Below are 24,499 nucleotides of genomic sequence, written 5' to 3'. Positions count from 1 at the left end.
TTTTCTCACCAGAATCTGCTCTGCTTTACTGGCATGTTTAGAAAATAATCTGCATTGGATTTGAAAAGTATAGGTTTTAACAGTGTTTATAAAACAATGAAATTTGTTCAGGGAAAAATAAAACCCATTATTTAGCAAAAATGAGTCTGTATCAGAAATTATTCATGAGCATGGAAACAAGGCTCTGATGCCCAGAATGACAGGACTCTTTCTGAAGCTGAACCACTTCTGAAGACAGCAGAAACTATGAAATTACAATGATTTTTTTCCCATAAAAACCTGTTTTATTTTCTTCTTCTTTTACTTGTCAGCATTTGTTGTTTCTTCCAATGTTAATGCCCACTAAGGAAATATTATCAAGATAATTCTGTATTTTCATTTGCATGGGATATTTTGCATTTGCTGCAACTCTGCTTTTCCATGGAATGCTTGTAAGAAATTTATTTACATCAACAGAATACTGTACAAGTAAAACTTTGTATGAGAAAATGATACCAGGAAAAGCTGAGGGTTTGTATTTTTATCAAGTTTGGATTTGAAAGCAGCAAATCTCAAATCCAGGTGGAAGATCTGCCAAGGGAAAATTTCAGTCATGGAACACGAGCTAGGGAAAGATTTACAGCTATGTTCAAACAAATTCTATTCAGCAACAATTACATTTGCAAAGCTGATTTTCCAAAGTAACCCGAGCTTTTAGAACCTGTGAATGTGCACAGTGCAAGGATCGTGCTGGGTGCTTGGGATTTAACTGCAGGGAGGGGGAGATGAGGGGGGATACACTTTAAAAATTGATTTTAATGCCCTTCCATTAGTCAGAGCCTAAAAGCAGCGAGCTGTGGGTTCCCAGAGCAGAGGCTGGGAACAGCCAGGCACAGATGGGAGCCAGGAGTGCCAAAGTTTGCTCCTGTGTTTCACCTGTGGAATGGGATTTCTCTGGGACACTTCCCTGGTCACTCTTTGGGAAAATCCTGCTGTTACTGAGCCACTCCTTGTAGGCTGACATTTGGGAGGTTGCTGTTTTCTCCATGATTTTACAAACTTTCTCTAAGAGCTCAGGAGAAACACCTGAAGGATACAAAGGACTGGATAAAGCATTGTCCTCTTAGGAGTGCTGAGCTGTGACAATTCTGTGTGCAGCCTGGGAATGGGGAATTACAGATCTGTGGATGGGAGCATGAGGCTGAGCAGCTGGAACACCATGGTTTGGTGGGAGGGGTCCCTGCCCATCAGATGGGCTTTAAGGCCCCTTCCAACCCAAACCATTCCAGGATTCCTGATAAATCGTGGAGAAACAAATCTACCCACAAGGGGCTGCCTGTTCCCTGTTTTGGGACAGATCCATTTCTCCCCCTGATCCCACTTTCCCCAGAAGCATCATGAAGCAAACCACTCTCATAATGTGGATATCAGAAAATATTTTTATAGGAACCTTCACTCACAGCCCCTGAACACCAAAGCAGAGCAAGGACTTAAAACGATTCTCTTAAAAGTGTCTGATTTGAATGTTTTGATCTATTCCAGCAAGAAAGTTTGGCTTTGACATTCCACCATGGGAACCCGAGCCTTTTTCCACCACAGAGAGGAGGAGCAGAAGGAGGAGAGGAAACAGAGTTTGGAAATGAGCTCCACAACCAGGAAAAAAAGGTTTAAAACCAGGTAAGTCCCAGAGTCTGGGACAGGTTGAGTCAATCAGGTGCAGGCAGGGCTTTCTACACATCCACAGACTTGCAGAATTTTGAGTTTGGGAAATTATGGAACATAATCTGGATTTTTTTTTCCCCATAAATCTGCACCTGGAAGTGAGGAAGAGGAGACTTTCAGCCCTTCAGACCTATCAATAGCAGCTGCCCTTGCCTTGACCTCCAAAACAGCAAAGTAAGTCAGGAATTATTGTGACTCCAATATAACTATTGCAGGCAACATCACAGCTCTGGATCAGGGTCACAGCTTCCAACTTATTCTGTGGGAAGCAAAAAGAGCAGGTTCAATCCAGAGGTTCTTCCGTTAAAACTACCAGACCTCAACTAAAATGCAGGAAATTAAATGATGGTGCCATGTCATAATGAGGATATCTCCCTGCTTACATGCAGGGGTGTGAGAGAAACCAGATTTTTGAGGATTAAATGGAAAATACTGACAGATTAACAAATGAATGGTGACAGATGGAACTCTCCCTCTTTCCTAGACAATCTCAGCCACATCTCCCTTTGCTCCTTTTCTCAGCTTCCTCCCTGGGATTAAAATTGGCCAAACAGTGGGTCCCCATGGAAGTTTGATCTCTTCTGGGAGTGCTGGTTCCTGTGGGGGATAACTCCCTGACATTCCTACCCACACTCCATCAGCTGCTGTTTCTGTCCTTAACACTCCTGTTTTAACCAAGATGTTTGCTATAAACAACAAAAAAAGAGAGAGAAAAAAAATTCTGTCTTGACTTCTGTTGGTTTTTATCATCATGTAGTACCAGGGAGTACAATCTCAGAAGGGAAGCTGACATCCTGGAGCTGGAACAGAGGGGGCAGAAGAGGATTCGTTTTGGGAATGACATGGAGAAGATAGAAGAGGAGGTCATCAGGATCTGCAGGCTGCTCCGAGTGAGGGCTGACCGCAAGGGCCTGCGCAGGAAGGTCAGAGCAGACCCCTCTGCTGGCAGAGGTTAAAACTGTGCTCTGCAGAGCATCCTGCACCTAAGCAGGTGTTAGCACAACGCCAAAAATTCCTCCAAATGTTCTCACAGATGTCACAGAATCATGTCATCTCCCTGATGTCACAGAATTTGTGTAACAACATCATCCCCTTTGCAGTGCCTTTACCCAGAGCCTTCCTGGCACTGAAATGTTCTCACAGCTCCTTCATGGACAGAATTTGTGTAACACCACCCCTTTGCAGGGCCTTTACCCAGTGTCTCCCTGCACAGGCTGTGGAACAGGCCAGCCTGGAGAAGGAATTCCTGGAGCTGCTGTCAGGGCGGGCGCCCATGTTCTGGATCCCTCTGCGCGCACACGCGGTCTGGGAGAGGATGGATGTCACCCTGGAATGCACCACCCTGGGCTCCCCTGTGCCACAGGCCACCTGGTATGGCACTGCCAGCACGGCCCACGGGCAGTGCCAGGGGGGAGGGAGGGAGGGAGGGAGGGAGGGAGGGAGAGCTTCAGAAAACACCTCCGTGTCCAGTCCCACTGTTGGACCAGTAAGGACATGGGGGCCTGGAAGCAGTGACAGTCCTGGGATCCTTCTGGGACAGGGCTGATGTTCATGGAGGTTCCCTGACTCCTGGACATTCCTACAAGGCTCATTCTGGGACAGGGCTGATGTTCATGGAGGTTCCCTGACTCCTGGACATTCCTACAAGGCTCATTCTGGGACAGGGCTGATGTTCATGGAGGTTCCCTGACTCCTGGACATTCCTACAAGGCTCATTCTGGGACAGGGCTGATGTTCATGGAGGTTCCCTGACTCCTGGACATTCCTACAAGGCTCATTCTGGGACAGGGCTGATGTTCATGGAGGTTCCCTGACTCCTGGACATTCCTACAAGGCTCATTCTGGGACAGGGCTGATGTTCATGGAGGTTCCCTGATTCCTTTGGTTTTCCCACAGGTGAACTTGGTATTTAAGTCTCAAAAACCACAACTCCTTGCAGCACTAAATCACCACAAACACACCCCAACAAGGCCTGGCTGCCATGAGAGTTTCAGCATTAAACTGCTGCTGCTGCTACTTTGTAAAATACAACACAACTGTCATTGACTCCCTTTGTATTTTTAACCATCCTCAGGGGGAGAGTGTTATGGGCTGGGCCTGAGTGCAGCACACACCATAAACACCGGAAATAAGTGGAAGACCACCTCAAAAAAAAAAAAAATTGCAAAGTGCACTTCAATCAGTTTGAAGTGATTGACCATTCCTCCTCTGGAAGGTTTAAGAGTGCAAACATTTGCATTACTAATGACTCGTAGGCAGCAGCTCTGCACATGCTGTGTCCTTCCAGAACGACCTCTCTGAATTATTCAGAGAGCAAAGAGGATCTGAACCTCCCACACATCCTGGGGAACACAGGGAAGAGAAATCTGTGAGCTCCCTCACAGGAGCTGCAGGCAGGGAATGTAAAGCCAAGGCTGAGCAGCCACACAGGAGCATGGAGGGTCTGGGTTTAGCTGCCAGACTGGTTTGGATTGAAGAGGGAGATCTGGAAAAAAAGGGAATTGTGTCTTCTCCTCTCTCCTAGTGGTGTTTGGTCCTTTCCTAAGTGCACGTTTCCTTCTTTTCCACCAGGTATAAAAATGGAATCCCCATCGATCCCCGCCAAGCCCCAGCAGGAAAATACAAGATCAAAAATAAATTTGGGATGCTGACTCTGCACATCAGCAGGTAATGGCTGTGCCCTTTCAGCTGAGTGAGACCTGCTCTCCCTAAATTCCCAGTCTGTGTATGATAAACAAACCAAGTCATCCTTCTGGAATCTGACCTTGCCTGCCTTTAAGGCTGCCCTGTTTGAGCTAAAGCTTTGCCAATCTCCACAGCAGTTCACAAGGTTTTTAAAAAAAAATCTAAGAAAAATCAAACAAAAATCAAACAAAATTCAATGGTTTAATTTACTTCTGCTCCTCTTTTTATGCATCAGCAACATTTTTTTCCTTCAGGGTAAGGAATGCACATTAAGCACTTAATGAGCAGACAAAAATGTGATTTGGGATGGATCAGTGTAATCAGAACATTAGTTCTGATCTATGAATTATACAGTGACAGACAAATACAAATCTTTAGGGGAATCAAGCATTCCACAGGACTTTTGCTTGTTCCGTACTTCAAAAGTTTTCCCTGTGGGTCTCAAGAGAAAAAATTGACTACTACTAAAAAGTATCAGAAATCCTTGTAATTGAAAGGAAAAGCAGCTTCTGGATGGAAAGCAAACAGCTCTGGGATAAAAGGGGAATTTGTCCTGTGAAATATGAAGGAGGGGGAATTTTTTTTTTTTCAGATGCTCTATGGAAGATTCTGCTGAATACAGTGTGGAGGTAAAGAATCAGTATGGTGAAGCTTATTCCTTTGCTACAGTGCTTGTCAGGAGTAAGTACAAATATTCCTTTGAGTTTAAGCTTTCAAGTACTGCAGAATCTTCCAAATATTTTCATTATTTCATAGGCACACACAAGTACTCTGGAGAAGGATAAAGCAGTTTCTCCTCCTTAGTCACTTCTGGGCCCAGCCAAAGTTTTTCCTTTCCATATGGACACAGCTGTCCTTTCACTGGGATAAAATTGTACTAAATTTAGGTGCTTATTTCTTCTGGACTGCTATGAAACAACCCCACACTGGAACACACAACAAAGAGTCTGCTGAAGTTAAGCAAGAAATGGTTCCCCAAGAGCTGTGGCTTTCAGTGGGAAATCTCAGTGCATTATTGCAGATTTATTTCACGTTTTTCTCTGAAATCAGTAACTACCAAGGGCAAATGCAAGATTTTCCTCTTTGTTCTGGGCTGTTCTTAAAATAACTGGCACAGACTCCACAGATACACATTGTGCACAGCCAAACCCAGCCGTGGGGAAGGAAGTAAATAAACCACCAGCACTTAAAAAGGGAAATCATCTCAAGCTTTAGAAAATATGCAGGACAGTCTCACAGGATCACAGTTTAGTTGTTGATATTTCATCTATTTATATCTAAATTACAATTTTCTAATAAAAAGGATGGACAGAATAGACCTACAGGACTGTAGACAATGAAAACCTTCAGTGGGACTGCCAGAGCCCTCTGTCATGGGTTGTGTTATTATCATACTTATTTTCACATGCAATATTCTGATCTGAATCCTGTCTGGGATTCAGATCCCTGCAGAAGAATGTGACTCCAGGATTGTAAAAGCAGTCTATTACCACACCTTTCAGATCCTTTATTTAAACAGTGTCAAAATTCAGCATATCTGGAAATATGCAGCAGGCATTTCCCAGTTCTAAAGGGACAGATACAACAGCCCAGAAAACCTTCCTTTGCATCCTTCCCAGATTCCCAAATTCCCCCTACCCTAATGCAGGAAAAGTTCCCAGGAGGTTCTCACAGTGTGGCCACATGAGGAGCTGCCCTTTGCCACAAAGCAGCAAAATTCCACACCAATAATTCCCTGCTGCTCTCAGCTCCCTGTGGAATCTTGAGGACCAGAGCAGGCATGAGGATGGAACAGGGGCTGTGCTCTGGCACAGAAAGGCCTGGCTGGGACAGCTCTCCTCCCCTCGGAGAGCCTGGTGAGCCTTCCCCATCAGGGCCAAACCTGTGCACATCACTGCAGGCTCTGTGCTGAGGGGCTCTCAAACTGCTGCTGCTCCCCCCAGACCCATCCCAGTAACCCGAGTCTTCCTTCTGCTATCTGCATTTACTGCTCTGAAAATAGAGATTACAGGCAGGCCTTAATCCTGCCTCCACTGAGAACATTCCTGGTGCCCCAGGCAGGCCATGGCATCTCCTCCCCTGGCCCGTGGCTGTCTGGAAAGGCCTCGATGCCAGCAGAGGGTCCCTGGGATCCACAGTTCCCTTTCCATAAGACATCACTGGACCCAGCATGAGGCTGTTTTACCTCCAGTGCTATTTTCTTTATATTTCTCTCCTCTCCAGTGGTCACACTCCTCATTTTTTGGTCTGCTACTGCCAAACTTCAACCACTGGAAGCACAGGCTTTATTTTACGGGCATTTATCATAACTTGAGAGAAAAGTATTTCAGTTTCATCTTAAGTGCATCAGTTCTTGGATTTCAGCTCCAAATAATTTCACATTGTGCTGTGATGGGCCAGCACCCACCTGTGACACTTCCAGAGAATCCAGAAACAGCTGATTTGGGGACATCCTGCCCTGAGCTCCAGGAACTGCTTCAGTGTCTCAGCACAAACATCCTTTTTCTTGGTTAAATCTTGAAGCCCCAGTCAATGGTAGTTTTCAAGAATCATCCTCTGGGAAAGCTGTTAAAATGCAGGGGGTTCCTTTTATTCAGATCTTTATTTTATTTGGTCCTAACCTACCTGCTTGAAAAGGCAGAGGCCAAAGTGGCAAAGCTCTCCTTAGCTCTGAATAACTGAGTGCACGTGAGCATTTGGAGCAGGATTGCTTCCACTGGAGCAGTCATGGGAACAATTTCCTCTGCAGAAAATCCCCAGTGGCTCGTGAAGGGCATCAGCTGTCAAATGAATGCGCGTTTTACCCCATGGTGACACTTTAAAGGTTTATATGAAGGGCTGGCTTGAGGGGAAAAACAGTTTGCTGAGCATCACTGGGTGTTTTTAAGAAGATAAACACTCTCTGAGATTTGGTAAATGTATTTTCCTCTTGTCTTATAGAATATTATGGGAAGGAGTCAGGATTTGATTCAGAAATATACAAAAGTGAGTAAATCATTGATGTTATTATTAATTACTTTTATAGCCTGATGCAATTTGATTATTTTTCCCTGAAAGTTTTCCCTGTCAGCCTGACTGCACGTGCAAAGTGCAAAGCTCAGTCTAAATATATGAAAAAAAAAATACTACAGGAGGAAGGCTCTGGAAGTCGCTTTATCATGCTGATTTTTATTCCACAGGATCCCTTTTGGCAAGAGAGGCAGATTTTGCTTTTCCACTGAAACCCTTATTTGCAAGAGAAAAGGAGCCTTTCACCCTCTCCTGTTACTTCTCCTCTGATTTATTGGACCACCAACGAGGCATCACCTGGTTCAGAGATGGTTTGTAGGCAACAGCTGAGTTTATGTGCATTTACCTCTGGGAATATCCCACTGGAATTCATAGCTGTGACTGAACATTCACAGAAAAAAAAATATAAAACAATTAAAATTCTGGATTCCTGAGCTCTTCTCAGCTCTGCTCAAGCTACAGATGCTACTATTTAACATTTGTCTTTTCCACATTTGGCTGGAAATCCAGGATTTGGGTCTTTCTGTGGATCAGAATCCGTGGCTGCAATCTGGAGGCACAAAAATCATACCAGGAACGTCTTACAGATCCCTCATCTCATTCTGTGCTTTTTGAGGAATTTGGAAATAAATATTGTCACTCCTATCCAGGTGAACTTCCTTTCCCCTTTCTCCTGCTCCACAGGGGAGCTGCTGCAGGACTCAGAATGTCAGGAGCTGAGGTTCCAGGAGCGTGAGGCCTCCCTGACAGTTCCGTGTGCTCACAAAGAGGATGAGGGATTCTACACCATCCGTGTGCCCTCCCTGGATGGGTACAAGGAGCAGACCACTTATGTGTTTGTTAGAGGTATCTGCAGGACCTACAGATCTCCTTTCCTAAGACCTTGGCATAAAGGGATTTCCACTCTCACACCCAAGGAAACAGCTCCTAATTTTGTGTGTGGATACAATTATCACAATGACCAAATCTTACTGTCGCTGGTGATTTGGGTGTTAGAAAATAGGATATGTGTTACTGGGATAGGCCTTTAGACACTTAAAATTAAGCTACTCAGTGAAAGTTTTGGAAGAGAAAAGAACAAAACGTAACCACCCTCACTTGGTGTTTTACAGATGCTGCAGCACCCACAGCTGGTGCCCCAGGAGCCCCTCTCAACGTGAAATGCCACGATGTGAACAAAGACTGCTTGCTGCTTTCTTGGGTAGCACCCAGCGATGATGGAGGAAGCCCCATCCTGGGATACCTCATTGAGAGGTCTGTAAGCAGCATCTTTGAGCTAAGCATCCTCATTTTGCTGTGGAAATAGAAGGGAGTGTGGGCTGTGTTTCCCTGCAGGTGTGTGGCTGGCTCACAGGAGTGGCTGCAGTGCAGTGCCCAGCCTGTGAAGAGCTGCAGGTGCCCAGTGCTGGGCCTGGCTGAGGGACAGACGTACCAGTTCCGGGTCAAGGCTGTCAACAAGGCTGGCACCAGCCACCCTTCAAAGGCCAGTGACCCTGTTACAACCCACGACCCCAGCAGGGGCAAGAGAGTGACAGGTTGGTACCAAAGCCAGGACAGTTTGTTCCCTCAGGACCACGGGAGGCTGCAGGAATAACTGAGTGCAGATTGTCCAGATCCTCCCCATTCCCACAAATGCCTTTGCTGAGCCCATCTTGGGAGCATTCTGAAACAGAAAAAGCTCAAAACACCATTGTTTGTGACATAAAATGTCTGTAATTGTGCACAGGACCAATGACCCAGTCCTGGGGTTTGTCTTTCTCCCCAAGCACCTCTTGTGGGTGGGTGACACTGCCCTGCTTGTCATTGCAGTGATCCCATACGACGAGGGCAGGACCATAGAAATATCCAAGGATGACCTGGAGGGTGAGTTCAAGTTTCCCCAAAGTGTTTGTCTCCTTCTTTCCACTGAAGAATCTTAATTTATAGTGGCACAACGGAATCCATCGTAAAAGAACTTTCTTGTCCTGCCATGTTATTACTAAATCCTTTTCTGCCTTCCCATAGGACACATTAAAATTCCTTTGCCCCCCACCAATGTTCATGCAACTGAGGTCAGAGAAGATTATGTGGCTTTGGCCTGGGATGAACCAGATCCAAGAGGCAGAGAGCCACTGAATTATTACGTGGAAAAGGTAAGAAAAAAATATCACACAGGAGGGGAGCTGCAGAGCAGATCCATTTCTCTCTCAGGTGGGCCATGGCACAGGTGAAGGTGAACATTCCCAGTTAGGAACTGGGGAGATCCAGCCTCAAACCTGGCTGGTTCAGCCTCCTCCAGCCCCACAGGTGCCCTGAGCCATGGCCCTGACTCTGACACCAGCTCAAAGACTAGTGATTAGCAAGGAATGGACCAAGAATTTTAACACCACAGAGCAGTGGCAGAATTCTAACATGAAAAAGCTGTTCCTGCCCTAAGGTCCTGAAAGGTGGAAAAAGCTGTGAAGATCTGCACAGTACCTCACTGTCCTGTTCCCCACTCGTTATTCTGTTGGTTAATTGGTAACTTCTACCAGTCTCCTTTCATCCATTCCTATTTCTCACCTCCTGTAGCAAAGGGGCCCTCTGCTGCCAAGGGTGAAAAGTTTGGGTACATCAACAAGAAATACTTAATTTATTGCTTTGGTTTGTGTTTTCTTTGGAGCTTTTAAAAATTCCTTTCCTACAAAGCCCAGCTTTGTTATTGGTCAGGAGAGTTTTGTGCTCACAGTAGCAGCTGTAAATCATCATCTTTTTTTGTTGCAGTTGCTCGTAGGCAGCAATTCCTGGCAAATGGTGAACCTGGAGATGCCAGCAAATTCCCCAAGATTTGCACTCTTTGATCTGGTTAAGGGAAAATCGTTCCGGTTCCGCGTGCGATCCGTGAACAAGTTTGGGATCAGCGAGCCCTCCCTGCCCAGCCCACCCGTCACTGCCGGGGCAAAACTGGGTAATTATTGCATTGCTCTGCTCTGCACTAACCATGACTGACTGAAAGGAATGAGGGGATCCCCTGCCCAGGCTCTCCTCTGAACTTCATGGGCTATGATTACACAGCAGCCGCTTTGATATAAGGAAATCTCCTGAAGCCTTAAATCCTTCTTTAATTGGTTTGCAGTTGGTCAGGGCAGTGTTAATCTAAGCCAGCAGTGACGGGGAATTACATTTAATAAAATAGGAACAGTTGAAGCCTGTGTTTAATCCAAGGATGCTCCCAGCGTGGTGTGAGGGAGGTGGCAGTGTGGAAGGAATGACAGAGGCTGCAGCAGCTTGGCTTGGGGGGCTCAGCCAGGACAGAGCCTCTGCAGGGCTGCTTTGGGTTCTTTTCTCCCTGGGCTGAGCTGACAGTAGAGGAAGAAGGCCAAAGGCTCATGTTGGAGTTTCTTTTCTGCAGAGAGATGAGCACTCACTTTTTATTCCTATACTGTCCCACTGAAGCCGCTCCAGTGTTCATTCCTAAATGGGAATGCAGAGTGAAGAAGGTCCCAGTTCAGGGTGGAGCCAAGGACAATCAACAGATGAGCTTTGCTCCTCCTCTCCTTCAGAAGAGTTGTGTGGGGTAACTGCAGAAATCAGTGGGAGAGGAAGAAGACATCTGGCAAACCCAAGCACAAAAACAGATCCTGTAGAGTGGGCCCCTGTGCATGGCATTTTGCTCTAATTCCACAGAATCCCAGGCTTGGGCTGGAAGGGAACTCAAAGCTCATCTGTAGGCAGGGACCTTCCACCATCCCAGGTTGCTCCAGTCCCATCCAACCTGGCCTTGGGCACTTCCAGGGATGGGGCAGCCACAGCTTCCCTGGGCAACAATTTAAAAGTGGTGCTCTGAAAAAGGTGAATAAATCAAACAGGCCAAGTAACTTATAATAGTTTTGGCTTTTTTAAATTATAGATTTTAACCCTCGCTTACTTTTGTCTGTATTTTTTTGTTTGTTTCTTCCCTTTTTTAGCTCCTCTGCCTCCACCATCTCAGGTTCTGGCATTCAGAGACACCAAGACATCTGTTGTTGTGCAGTGGGACAAGCCCAAGGATGGCCTGGAGCCCCTTGGCTATTACATCTACTGCCGGGAGACGGGCACGGAGGAATGGCAAACAGTCAATAACAAGCCAGTGACATGCAATGAGTGAGTTCAGCTCCTCTGCTCTGCTGAGGGATCACTGGGGCCCAACCTGGATTCTTCTGTTTCTGGCTGGAGTCATGTTTCAGATAAAAAAAGAACTTCCTTCAGTCCCCACACAGGCTGGCAGGCACACCAACACCACGGCCTCTTGGAGGGTTCAGGATTGCTCCAAGCCTCACTTGAACACCCAGAGCTGGCAGCAAAGGCTGGGTGCTCTCCACAGGCTGGGGCTGTGCAGCCCCACAGAGCCTGAGGCACCAGCAGATCCACATTCCATGGGTTTGCCTGTTTTCCAGTACAGTAAGTCGGTGTCAGTCACATGCAGAATTTACAGTCACTCTCCAGCTCTGGGGGTCACATGTCAAGCAGAAAAAGTCCATTAAAAAGTCCATTAAAAAGTCCTGGTTTATCTCCCTGCCAATGATTCCTCTCCATCTGATCCATACCCACTGCGATTTATCCAGAGCCATTTCATGTGACACATTAATTTGTAATGACAAATAATGATTTTGCAAGAACAAAGTCTTATTAAAGTGTGTTGCTCTCTGTTTGAGCACTGTTTACCTGTGCACAGGTAAACACAAACATATTCATTTGCTCTCCCAGATTTACTGTTCCTGGGCTGCAGCCTGGAAAGGAATATGTGTTTTGTGTGAAATCTGTCAGTGAGGGAGGACTGAGTGAGAGCTCACCAGAAACAGATCCCATCGTTGTCAGGCCAGCAATTGGTGAGTAGTGACCAAAATTAAATCCCTCCAACCCCCATCTGCCAGGCACAGTCACCACTGCCTGCTATGGTGACAGTGTCTGAGAAACAAAACAAAAGGGAACTCATTTTCCTTGTACCCTGCAGCTCCTGCCATCAATTACACTTGCCAAGTGTGGACACAGTGAATTAATTAGCATTTTGACCTAGCAGTGTGTTACATTTGTGGTGGTAGTTTGGCTCTGGGTACAAGCAACCGTTTTAAGCGCTCAGTTATGGGATGTGTGGAAATCAACACTGGGAATTTCTCAGGGAAATTAGAAAATCCTACAGCCACACCATCAAGGATCTAACCCTCCATGTTCCCCATTTTATCAACCCACTGCTCCCATCTTTATGCCACACAAACCATAAGGCCCCAGCCAAGGCACCTCCCGAGACACACCCAAGGCTTCCTGCAGCGGTTCCAAAGGAGAACACTGCCATTCCTGTTCTGTGTGTCCCTCTGTGCCCAGCCTGTCCCTCGGCCCCACATGGCTTTGTACTGCTGCACTGTGGCAAGGCTCAGATGACCATTGGCTGGAAAGCCCCGAAGCACAAAGGAGGAACAAAGATCCTGGGATACTTCCTGGACCAGCACGACCAGTCTGAGCCAGACTGGCACGAAGTCAACACTCAGCCAATTCCTCGGCGAGTTTGCACGGTACCCACTGGGAGCACAGCTGGGAACAGCTGCACCAAGGGTTCAGCTGGGATTTTTCTACTTCTTCAGTGTCCTGCTGGCCTCCCCAGGCATGCAGGGCTGAACTAACCATGTCTGCCCTTGTGCACCCCAAGGTCAGCAGCCTGCAGGAGGGACACCTGTACGAGTTCCGTGCCCGTGCCATGAACAGGGCTGGAGTTGGGCGAGTGTCCGAGCCCAGTGACTTGTTCAGATGTGAGGAATGGACGATGCCAGAGCCAGGTATCCCTCGTGTCAAACCATCCAGGAAAATGTCACCAGCTGTATTTGTTATCTCCTCACTCTTCCAAGGGGTTGCTCCAGGGAGAGAAAAGCACACAAACATTTCCAGGGATGTTCTGATGCAGGGTGTTATTCCTGCATTCAGAGCAGCCAGGTATTTTTAATAATATTATTTCCAGAGAACAAATAATCATAACCTAAACTCTAAATCCCTTTTTCTTTACACCACAACAAGCACCATTAAATCATCTGATTCTGATATTTTATAACCCTAATTACCATAAAAGCATCCCCTACAGAGGCACTATTCAACTGCTACCTGAAACTCTGCTCTCTGCTCCCAACCCAAGTGCAGTTTTCCCTGTCCCCTTGTGTGCCAGGCCCTCCTTACGACGTGATGTGCACTGAGGTGAGGGACTCCTCCCTGCGGCTGCACTGGGAAGCTCCGCTGTACCCGGGGGCAGGGCCGGTCACCGGGTATTTCATAGACCTGTGTGAAGAAGGCTCAGAGGAATGGAAACAAATAAACAAGCAGCCCACAGCCAGCACCCACATGAAGGTCTGTACCTGCTCGTAGGGTTCGAGTGCTGCTCTCTTAGTGTGACATTAATTGCTGGCTGTGTTTCCTGCAGGTTTCAGACCTGGAGACAGGGAAATGTTACATTTTCCGAGTACGAGCACTGAACAAGGTGGGAGTTGGACCCCCCTCACTCCCCTCGGATCCTGTGGTGCCTAAAACCAAACCTGGTATGAAACTAAAAGCCATTGAGGTTGGGCCAGTCTATAAATAAATGCATGATTTGGGTGAAAACCTGTTTTGTGACACATCAGCTACTTGTTTCACAGCAAGAAAAACCTTCAGTCAAACAAAGATGATCAAACTGCCCAAATTAATCAAAATTAATTAGCTCTAACTGTGCACTGTGTGGTTTGGTTTTGGGGGTTGTTTTCTGAGTTAGATGTGCAGAAGCTCAGCCCTGATCTGCTTTGCTAGGGAATGTTTTGTGGGTTTTTCACTCATACAGGCACAAATGAAATCGAACTCGGGGTGGATGAAGAGGGTTTCATTTACATGGCCTTTGAAGCTCCTGAAAAGAATGACTCCTCTGAATTTATCTGGTCAAAGGACTATGAGGGACCTCCAGATGCTGACCGAGTGCAGATTGAAGAGAAAGGCAACAGGTGAATATCTAATGCACACTGAGAACATGAATCACGGGCTGCTGAGTGCAGAACACATTAAACACCAAGAAAAAGGTGAAGCCAGATGCTTCCCTCTCCTTTCCCTGCTCCCTAGGATCTGCTCAGTGCTCTTCAGTGGGAGCAGCTGCCATCATACTCCCAATATCTTTACCTTGCTCCTCAGTGTCATTTATCAGTTCCAATGAGTTCTATACTTCCTGTTCTGGGTGTATCAAATTCTGTTACAGGAGATATCATTTCTGAGGAAAATATAATTTTTGCTATTATTCTTTTTACTTCTAGATCGAAACTGATACTGAAAGAGCCCTCAGAAAAAGACCTGGGTGTGTATTCAGTGGAGGTCACAGATGTGGATGATGATATCTCTGCCAGCTGCACTTTAACAAAAGAAGGTAAAAACTGATAGTTGTCAACAACAAAAAACTAACATGCCCTCATTTTCTAATCTTAGATGTTTAGAGGAAAGTTCCTTGCAGAAGAGTAGTGAGTGACTAATGTCACTAAATTATATCACTAAAAGGATGTTTCCCATTCCTTGAAGGCTCAAGGGCAGTTTCTTTTACAGTCCTCTAAGGGAAGATTCCGTGCTCCTGCAAAGTCATTTTTCCACTGCAGTTCAGATTTCACACTTGGCTCTACTGTCACAGTGATTTAAAACTCCTTTACTCCCTGAACTGATCCAACCAGTGTTTTATTCAGATACAACCAACAATTACCTTCACCACCTTTTCTAGTCCTCCCCATTATTGAATGTTTTATCTTCTCTTCAACATAAATAAAGTTCATCAACAAATTAAATTAAATTAATACAATGAATTTGTTTTGGCCTATAGTGTTGACTTTTGATTCTCTGCATTTCAGATCTGGACAAGTTATTGAAACGTAGCCATGAAATCAGGAACCCACGTAAGTTGAAGCAGCAAAAAGCCACAAGCACAGCCTGGGAAAAGGGAACCCAGCAGAGCCCTGGCTGAGCCAAATCCTGTGCTGTGCCCCTGATTCCCCTGGTGGTTCTGTTTGCCAGTGATCAAGCTGGTATCTGGCTGGAACATCGATGTTCTGGAGAAAGGGGAAGTGAGGCTGTGGCTGCAGGTGGAGAAGCTGTCCCCAAATGCTGAGCTGCACCTGATCTTCAATGACAAGGAGCTCACCAGTACCCCCGTAGGTTTTATTCTGCTTTTAATCCTGACTTACTTTCCCACTGCTGAACATGGCACTTTCCCAGATTTCTAAATTCCCATCAGATATTGGTGGGGATTTTGGAACTGAACAGGCAAATCTCATGAATTCTAAAAGCAGATGGAAGTGATTTATTTCTCAGTCCAAAGCACTGGAAATAACCCTGCCTCGTGTGTTACAGCACCCTCCAACCTCCTCGTACATCCACACAAATGTTCAGGCCTCCTCCTTGTCCTCCCAGATCAAATTAATATTAGAACATTTAAAAAATACTCGGAATGAGAGGACCAGAAGGGAGAACAGTTGAGAATGAAGCACAAATATAACTCATGGGCTGTCAGCTCAGTGCAGAGCAGCAATGCCCAGACAACAACCAGGACCCCCAGAATAAAGGACAGGACCAGGCCAGAGCACTTCGGAGCTGTCAGTGCCCTGTTGGGGGGGGTTAAATCAACACTTAACAAGTTTATCCAAAGCTTTATCTCTTGGAAAATCTGTCTCCTCTCCACTGGAGGGCTGACACGGATCTGCACAATGAAAAGCATTTGTCAAGCTCGTTGGAAGGACAATATTTGCTCAGAGCAAACAGGGCAGTGAGGCAGAATGATGATATTTGTGTTTAGGCACCTGGCACTTTCGGTGCAGGAGATCAGTGGTACCTCAGCAAGAGGGGGAAATGTTCCTCATCCTGGCCAAATATGTAATTACACATCACAGATTATAACTAAATGCAACACTCCCATGCCACTAAAAATCCCAGATACTGTGGTTTCAGCTCTGTAATATCCATCCAGGAAGGATGTTTTGGGTTGGGTGGTTTTAGAGTTTTCTCTCTGCTGGAAGCAATTCTACCATTCCCACACACATAAATAACAGATGAATCCCCCAGCATGGCACAGCACAGTGTTCTGCCTTCCTTATCCTGTAAAATGAGAGGACTTTATAAGGATACAAGTACAAAATGACTGGAGTATCTGCTGTAGAAGATGCTGTACCAGGATCTGACCTTGGAACATTTCTACTGTGGAAAAACTCTCCAGTTTATCCTATTTCCTTTATTTTATACAGACACACAAAATCAACTTCGTCAAAGAGAAAGGCCTCGTGGAACTGATAATCCAGGATTTCTGTGCTGATGACAAAGGGGTGTACACAGCCCAGCTCAAAGATGGGAAAGCAAAAAATCAATTCACCCTTGTTCTCATGGATGAATGTAAGTGGAAATTTGGGATCAAATTTAGACTGCCATGCTCAGTGGAAAGTTTGTGAGGCACTTAAGGCCCTGAAGTATTTCCAAGAGTTCTGATGGCACACTGGGAATGGGAAAAGCAAATTTTAGCCCAGATTTGAAGTCCAGGAACCATTTAAGAAATGATCTGAATCTCTCTTCACCATAAATTAAAGCTTTTGGTCTTATAAATAGGTGCTTGATGATAATAGCAGTCTGCTGAAGTGGAATTCTAAGTTCTTTCTTCCAAATGTTTTACATATTAGCTTGCAGTGGTGAACTGTGCCTTGGCAGCAGAGTGGAGTGTGTGTAGTCATTTATCTCAGGGCAGGATCAGGCTGGAAATTCAGTGTATTTAAGCAGCTGGTTCACTGCACTGAATGCAATAAAGTGTCAGCTGCACTCCAGGACAAGGCACAAAAGCTCACGCAGCTCCCTGGACGTGCAGTACAGAGAGCCTCCTAATATTAATTAAAAATAGAACAAGGTTCTCATTCAAATCCTTCCCCAACGAGCTCCTATCTCTGGTTTCAGTTCTCTGCATTTTGCTTCCAAGTGACCTTTGAAAGCTTCCTAAGTTTTTGAATGGAAAATGACTCGAAAATGTCCAATCTCCCTGAGTCCCTGGAGAGACACAGGCACTTCCCCAGAGGGATTCAGCACTTGCTGGGTTCAGGATAGAAAATTCATTTGATGAGCTGTGCTCTAGAAGTGCCCATTTCTCTTTACTGACAATGTAAAGGCAGATACTAAAGTTAGCTGTTTCTTACTTTTTAAGTATTTTATTTTCAGGTTTTCAAGCCTACCTTTTCAAATGGTGAAATCTTGTATTTAATTTGCTAAATGCTCAATGGTCAAGTCTTCAGTGGCTCTTTTGTTTTAATGAAAATAAATGTTAGGCTCTCAGCATAAACAAACAGCATAGCTCTAATGCTAACACCTTTTTACAGGAGATACCCAACACTGGGGGGTTGCTGACTTTGTCTTTTGCTGTTCCACAGCTTTTGCTAAAGTGGCAGAAGAAGCTGAAGCAAAACGGAGACAATGGAAGAAAAAGCAGGGTAAGATCAGCCAAAGGTTAAGGAGTTGTCAGAATGAGGCCAGGATGGCAAAATCCAAGTGAATTTATTTCACTTCATCATCTTTTTAAGCTGATTAAGACACTAGGATAGAACTCCTTGTTTTCAGATACTTTTCCCCACCCTTAAAAATCAAAATAATGAAATGGTTTTAGCCAAGCTAGGCAGATTTATTAGCAGAGATCTTCTGCATCAGTGTTGTGGCACTGAACACTTTCAAACACTGAAAATTGTCCAACCTCAATATACATTCTGTAATTAAGATCCAGTGCATTTCCTTGGAAAAAAAAGCAGGATTTCTAGCTAAATTTGTAAAGATCCATGCATTCCACTTTCATCTCCCACCTTATGTTGATGAATAAAGAAGTTTATAAAACAAGTTCATTGGAGAAATACTACAACTGGAAAGGTGATTCCCTGCTAGTGAGGATAAAAATATTCACTGAATTGCAGCTGTTAACATTACAAATCCAGTCTCCTCGGCTTCAGAGTGGCTCAGTATAGGATGAAAGGATCGAAAGCAATTTATTTCAGTTTCCCCTCCCTGTTCCCTGCCAAAGTCGGAATTCCCAGGTGCACTGCGGGAATCCAGCACTAGATGGAAGCATTCCCGCAGGAACCTCGGCAAAGGCACCACGACACACACTTTCCCTTTTTTTCTTTTTTCTTTTTTCTCCTTTTTCCTTTTTCCTTTCCTTTTTCCTTTCCTTTCCTTTCCTTTCCTTTCCTTTCCTTTCCTTTCCTTTCCTTTCCTTTCCTTTCCTTTCCTTTCCTTTCCTTTCCTTTCCTTTCCTTTCCTTTCCTTTCCTTTCCTTTCCTTTCCTTTCCTTTCCTTTCCTTTCCTTTCCTTTCCTTTCCTTTCCTTTCCTTTCCTTTCCTTCTTTTTTTCCAGGTCCACATTTCATAGAGAACCTGACATGGAAAGTTTTGGAGAGCTGTGAAGTGCTCCTTACCTGCAAGGTAACAGTGGCAGGGCTGAATTCCTTCAGCATTCCATTTCAGGTGTAATTTTCCCAGGATATGAGCAGTGCTGCAGAACAGTGACAGTAAGGAGATGGTTTCTTTTGGGCAGAAATTTTAACAAAGAAGGGAAATTCTCAGATTCTGGAGTAATGTAAGTGATGATTCATATTAGAACGTCCAAGAATTAAGAAATAAAATGTATTTTGATCTCTAAATGTTGATTTCAAACAGGCAACAAACCTGAGGAAGGACACAAATTTTCAGTGGTTCTTCAATCACAAGGCACGAGCTGGGGGAGCATTTGATGCACAGACTGGGATGGGAACTCTACTGATCTCAAAGGTGAAACATCAACCAGCTCAGAGGTGCACAGGAAAATGGCAAAAAATATGGGCTGATCTTATTAATATTCCACGTGGGTTTTGGGTAGTGTAAGAACGCTGAGAAAAGCAAAAGAGAAGAAATTTTTCATGTTACAGTCAGGTTCTGAATCTGAATTCTAGTGGAATTCATGGCAGGGAGTTGGAACTACACAATGCTTAAGGTCCCTTCCAACCCAAACCAGGCTGTGATTCTAAGATCCTAATGAGAAATAAGTTGTTTTTAACAGTGAGTGCCTGTTGGAAGTTTAATATCCTGAGAGGCTGAAAAGAACCAAAGAGCTTTTCAGATTTCACACAGGGACTGAGGGCAAAAGCTGAGCTATTGACCCCCCAAAACCAACAGTGTCTGAACCAGACCCCCCCCTATCCTTTCACAGGAGGTTTTGAGGTAAATTTTTTCCACCTCATTTTTGATCGGTTCAACAAAATTCATTAGAAAGGAAGAAGAAAATCTCAGCTTTTTCCCCTTTTCCCAATCCCGCCCGGTTTCAATGACATGGGAAATTTCTTTGGGAGGGGTGTTGTTTGTTTTGGGGCTTGTTTGGGTTATTTTAATCAATCTTACACATGCACACACATATTTGGTAGGTAACCAAAGCAGATGAGGGCCTGTACAAAGCAGTTGTTTCAGATAACCGAGGAGAGGACTCCACCCAGCTGGACCTCACAAAAGGAGGTAAGAGAACCTTGGATCACACAGTCAGACACATTCACACCCGGGCCCCGAGTTCATTTTGGATTTAAAACCAAATATCCTCACTTTCTATGAAACCTACATGTCCTACATGCTTTTATAGGAGTTAAAACCCCCATTAAAAAGTTTCTGGTCAAATTTAAAGAGTTTCCTGCTCTACATGCTGATGTCATTTCCACCTGCAGTCATTTCTCAAGCCAGGACTGCATTATAAATTCTGTCAAGCCCCACAGATAAAAGTTCAGGAATGTTTCAGTCACTTCAACCCAGAATCAATCAGAAGGTGCTGCTGCCCAAGATTAAATCCTGCCCTGACATCTGGAATCCATCATTTAAACCTGGTACATAAATCTCCTGTCTGGGAGGCAGTTGGTTGCACATGGTGAGTGTGAATGAAGATAGGAGCATCTAAATTTAGTAAGAAATGCCCAGCATCTGAAAACAAACAAATCAGAGGCAAAAACTCCATTCCCAGGGAGCTTTGCCACAGGAAGAGACAACGAATAACGTGTGGATATAAAACATCCTAACCACAGTGAGATGAATTGGCAGGTTGGATGTGATTTGCTATGAATTGTATTTACAGACATTTCCATTTTTTGTCTTTCAGCCTTTGAGGAGCTTCTGAAGGAGCTGTGCAGGATCAGTGGTATGTCAGCTGAGCAGAGGGGAAAGGTGGCATGGCACAGCCAGAGCTCCAGAGCTGTCCCTGGGTGTGGGACAGCCCCAGCAGCACCCCCTCAGCACTCCTTTGGGTGGGGTTTTGTGCTGGAACAGGTAAATCTGTGCATTCCTCCTCCACTGCACTCTTTCTGTTCCACCACCAGCTCTTTCTGCTACACCTCTGAAAATCCAGCCCACTGAAGAAGGCATCAAAATCCACACAGATGTCAAGTACTACACAGACTACATGAAAACCACCTGGTATCACAAGTAAGTCCCCCCAAAAAATAGCTGCAAAGTTTCTGGAGCACTGTTCATTGGAACCGTTTATCCAAAATTAAACATTTGGGCCTGAGCCTATCAATTTTTCAGGCAAGTGTGGATTTGTCTGAGTAAGGGCTGAAATCCAAAACTCACTCTCATCCTGCATCATGTCTGGGAATTCCAGAATGAAAAGTCATGTTATTTTTATCGTAGCACTGTAGAAATATTTATAAGTGATCATCATTACTAGAATAATAATGATGCTGCACTTCACTTATGACACTGCTCAGTTACAGCCTCCTTGGCTACAGACAGAATTTCTTCAAACACTTTATTTTTACTACTTCGTGTTTTCCTAAACCACTCTCTAACCCCACTCTGAATAAAAAATATTCCCAAAATTACAAAATTCCCCCCAAACACTGACTCATTTAGCCTCATAATGTCTTCCTAAATAGAGAGCTGGTGTTTTATTAGATACCACCTACACATGTAGATAAGGAGGTGAATTTTTAATAACATTCAAGGGGTAAATACTTACAAATATTCAACACCTAAATGGGATTTAATCCCTTAAATAAAAGCTAAGAGGTCTTTTGCAAAGTTTGTGAAGCTTTGGCAAACTGCCTAAAAGTACAGCCCCGTGGGATTTCCCCTCTCCAACAAATGAATCCTGACTCCCCCATTTCCAACCACTACAGGCGCAGAAAAAATGAACGCTCTTGATTTCTCCAGCTCTCCTAAATATGACTGAAATGACATCACTTGTTTATTCAGGGAGAAACAACTGGAAAGCCGTGACAGGATGAGAGCTGGGAGCACCATGAATCAGATCTGGCTGCACATCCTGGACCCCAGGGAGGCTGATAAGGGCAAATACACCCTGGAGTTATTCGATGGGAACAGCTCCCACAAACTGTCAACAGACCTGTCTGGGCAAGGTGAGCTGAGTCACGCCTGAGCTGCTTTCCAGGAGCCCTTCAAATCCTGGGCAGGGATTCCTGTGTCCCTTACTGGAGCTGGAGCTGAGTTCCATGTGGAGCTGGGGTAAGGAGGACAGTGAAGAGCCCACAGAAGCACGAGGAGAGGGGAAATGGGCAGGAGAAAGGAGTGAAGGAATTGCTGGGCAAAGGATGAGAAGGGGGCAGCTTCTCCAATTCCTCCACTGGACAACAGAGCTCACAGGTGGCATCTTGGAAGAGAGAACTTTCAGGTTTACAAAGGCTTTTCCAAACTGTTGTTCTGAACTTCTCTTTGGAAAGAGAGAACTCTGTCCCCCTTATTTCAGAAGAGTACAGAGGTGTGTTTCCTTAAGGCAGGGACAGATACTATCTAGAGCATAATTACATTTATCCATGTAATCCCAGCACTGATAACAACAACATAATGCTAAATCTACTGAGCCAAACAAAACAAAAGGCAACTCTCCCTAAAACCTTTCATTCTTGCAGTTTTCGAAGATGCCCTGGCTGAGCACAGGAGGCTAAAGTAAGTTCCTGCCTAGATATTTTCACAGCTAAATCTATTTTGAGTCTTTCACTCTAAATCGTTAATGCAATGGCTAATAAATAAAACCACAATGATTTTCTCTCCCTTTCAGGGAAGCAGCAATAGCAGAGAAGCGTAAGTAAACGAGTCCTCTTCTCTCTTCTCTTCTCTTCTCTTCTCTTCTCTTCTCTTCTCTTCTCTTCTCTTCTCTTCTCTTCTCTTCTCTTCTCTTCTCTTCTCTTTTCTCTTCTCTTCTCTTCTCTTCTCTTCTCTGAAACAAAGCCAAGTCTGCTGATAAGAAGATCTAAAAGGTTGTATTTGTTCATTCCCAGGTCGTGCCAGAGTTGTTCAAGGTCTGCCAGATGTTGCCACCATCATGGAGGACAAGGTAATGTTGAGTAACTCCATTAATGCACAGCCACAGAAGGATCACTGATGGGGAGGAGAGATCCCTGTTCTACCCTCCTGTGCATTGCCAGCAGCCTTTCTGAGCTGCTGCAGATGCCAGAGGTGGGAAGTGGTGCCCTGCTGGGTCATCTTCACAGCCAGATCCTTTCTGTTGTCCTCCCATTGGACTTTTAAGTGCTGGGCCTGGTTTTCTTATCAGAGTAACTCCCTGCTCTCATTTCTGAGTCACATTCCCCTTTACAGGCAGCACAAAAACCCTGCAAAAAGTAACTGCAAACTCACCACGTGCCTGTTTTAAGTGCAACTTTACAGCATAGGAAGCTATAAAAAGACAGTAAAACAAACATGAGTCAGGCCCAATGAATTCAGGCAGGTTAATCCTGATTGTACTGGAAGATATCAGAAAAAGGAATACCAGATATCAGTGATGGAATGTCACCTAATGAAAATGCGAGAACTGATTTTTATTATTCTTTATTTAAAAGATGTGTGGATGTGGAACCTGGGGACATGGTTCAGTGGGGCCTTGGCAGGGCTGGGTTAAGAGCTGGACTCAATTTTAAAAGTTTTTTCCAACCTAAATGATGCTGTGATTCTATGAACTGAATTTCCCTGCACATTTACAGCTCCATAATCCATTTCTGTTCTCTGTTTCACAACAGACCCTATGCTTAACTTGTTGTGTGTCTGGAGATCCCTACCCAGAGATCACCTGGTTCAAAAACGAGAAGGTCATCGTGTTTAAAGACAGATACAAGATGGATGTGAAAGGGTCAATGGTCACAATCACCATAGAGAAGGTGTGCAATGAAGACACAGGAAAATACAGCATCTATGTCAAGAATAAATATGGGTCTGAAACAGGGCAGGTCACTATCAGTGTCTATAAACATGGGGACATCCCAATAGGAACAGAGCAGGAAGTCCCAGCTGGGATTACCACAAAAAAGCCCAAATGAATTCATTGTCTCCTTGTATGTAAAAGGAATTTAATTCCTCCAGATGCCTTTTGGTGTCTCTGCCCTAAAATTCAGGCTTGTGTCTCGATGTTTATTTTAGCAGTATTTCAGTATTTTGGCACTGTTAGAGAACAATTCTTGTGTGTGTGCTCACACGTGTGTACACTGCATGTTCACCTTCCAGAGAAACTCTGCCCTGGTAAAACTGTGTGGGAAATACCAGAGGATTCACACATGAGGCTTTCAGTGGAGGGTTCTTGTATTAAATCACTGCTTGTAACAGATTTTCTTGTAGCCTGAGTGTGTGTGTGTGTCATTAAACTCAAACCCTTGGTGACATCTCAGCACTGCTTTGAGTATATCCATGATGAAATCACTCCAGCTGTGGGTATATGGGAAGTCAGGACATGCTCCACACATAAAAATGACCCTGCAAATCAGGAATTCTCACAGGTAAATGTAATTACAAATCTGGCTCTTTCTGTGTGAATCTTCTTTAAAATTACCTACTAAAAAAGGGTTGTGAATTGGTAAGAAAAAGCTGAGTATTGGGTTTCTATTTAAATAGAATGAAGAGTTAATTTGGAGAGGTCACCCACCCCTGGGATACAGGCTCTGTTTGAATTAAGCAATCTAATTGCAAGACACATAATCTAATGAAAGTCTTCCAAAATCAACAGTCAGGCCTGCACAGACAGCAAGGAACATCCCTGAAGGGCTGGAATGAGTGAAGAATTCCTTGTGCAGCTGGGGAGAAGAAAAAATAACTCATCCTATTTGCTTCCTGCATTCACTCTCTAAGCAATGTTCCATGTTTTATCATTT

At 44.7% G+C, this 24,499-nt stretch overlaps 1 protein-coding gene across 1 annotated transcript; it reads left to right on the top strand.

Moving 5' to 3' along the window:
- The first annotated feature begins 1,549 nt into the window (after nt 1-1,549).
- Nucleotides 1,550-23,674, top strand: MYOM3 (myomesin 3). Its single transcript, XM_062508935.1, has 36 exons — nt 1,550-1,656; nt 1,801-1,875; nt 2,459-2,624; nt 2,915-3,072; nt 4,273-4,368; nt 4,979-5,067; nt 7,327-7,371; nt 7,566-7,706; nt 8,080-8,241; nt 8,508-8,649; nt 8,731-8,930; nt 9,205-9,258; nt 9,400-9,527; nt 10,138-10,321; nt 11,322-11,496; nt 12,100-12,221; nt 12,715-12,902; nt 13,037-13,163; nt 13,544-13,722; nt 13,796-13,910; nt 14,189-14,345; nt 14,649-14,758; nt 15,228-15,272; nt 15,391-15,527; nt 16,614-16,758; nt 17,775-17,834; nt 18,745-18,812; nt 19,047-19,157; nt 19,787-19,874; nt 20,503-20,541; nt 20,720-20,825; nt 21,597-21,760; nt 22,271-22,307; nt 22,420-22,442; nt 22,640-22,695; nt 23,378-23,674. The coding sequence occupies exons 1-36, from the start codon at nt 1,550-1,552 to the stop codon at nt 23,672-23,674; spliced, it is 4,296 nt and encodes a 1,431-aa protein (XP_062364919.1).
- The last annotated feature ends 825 nt before the right edge of the window (nt 23,675-24,499 follow it).

The sequence above is a fragment of the Cinclus cinclus genome, chromosome 26 (genome assembly GCF_963662255.1).
Source record: "Cinclus cinclus chromosome 26, bCinCin1.1, whole genome shotgun sequence".
Taxonomy (NCBI): Eukaryota; Metazoa; Chordata; class Aves; order Passeriformes; family Cinclidae; genus Cinclus; species Cinclus cinclus.
Note: the sequence above shows the minus strand (reverse complement) of the source record. Positions and strands in the feature narration are given on the sequence as shown.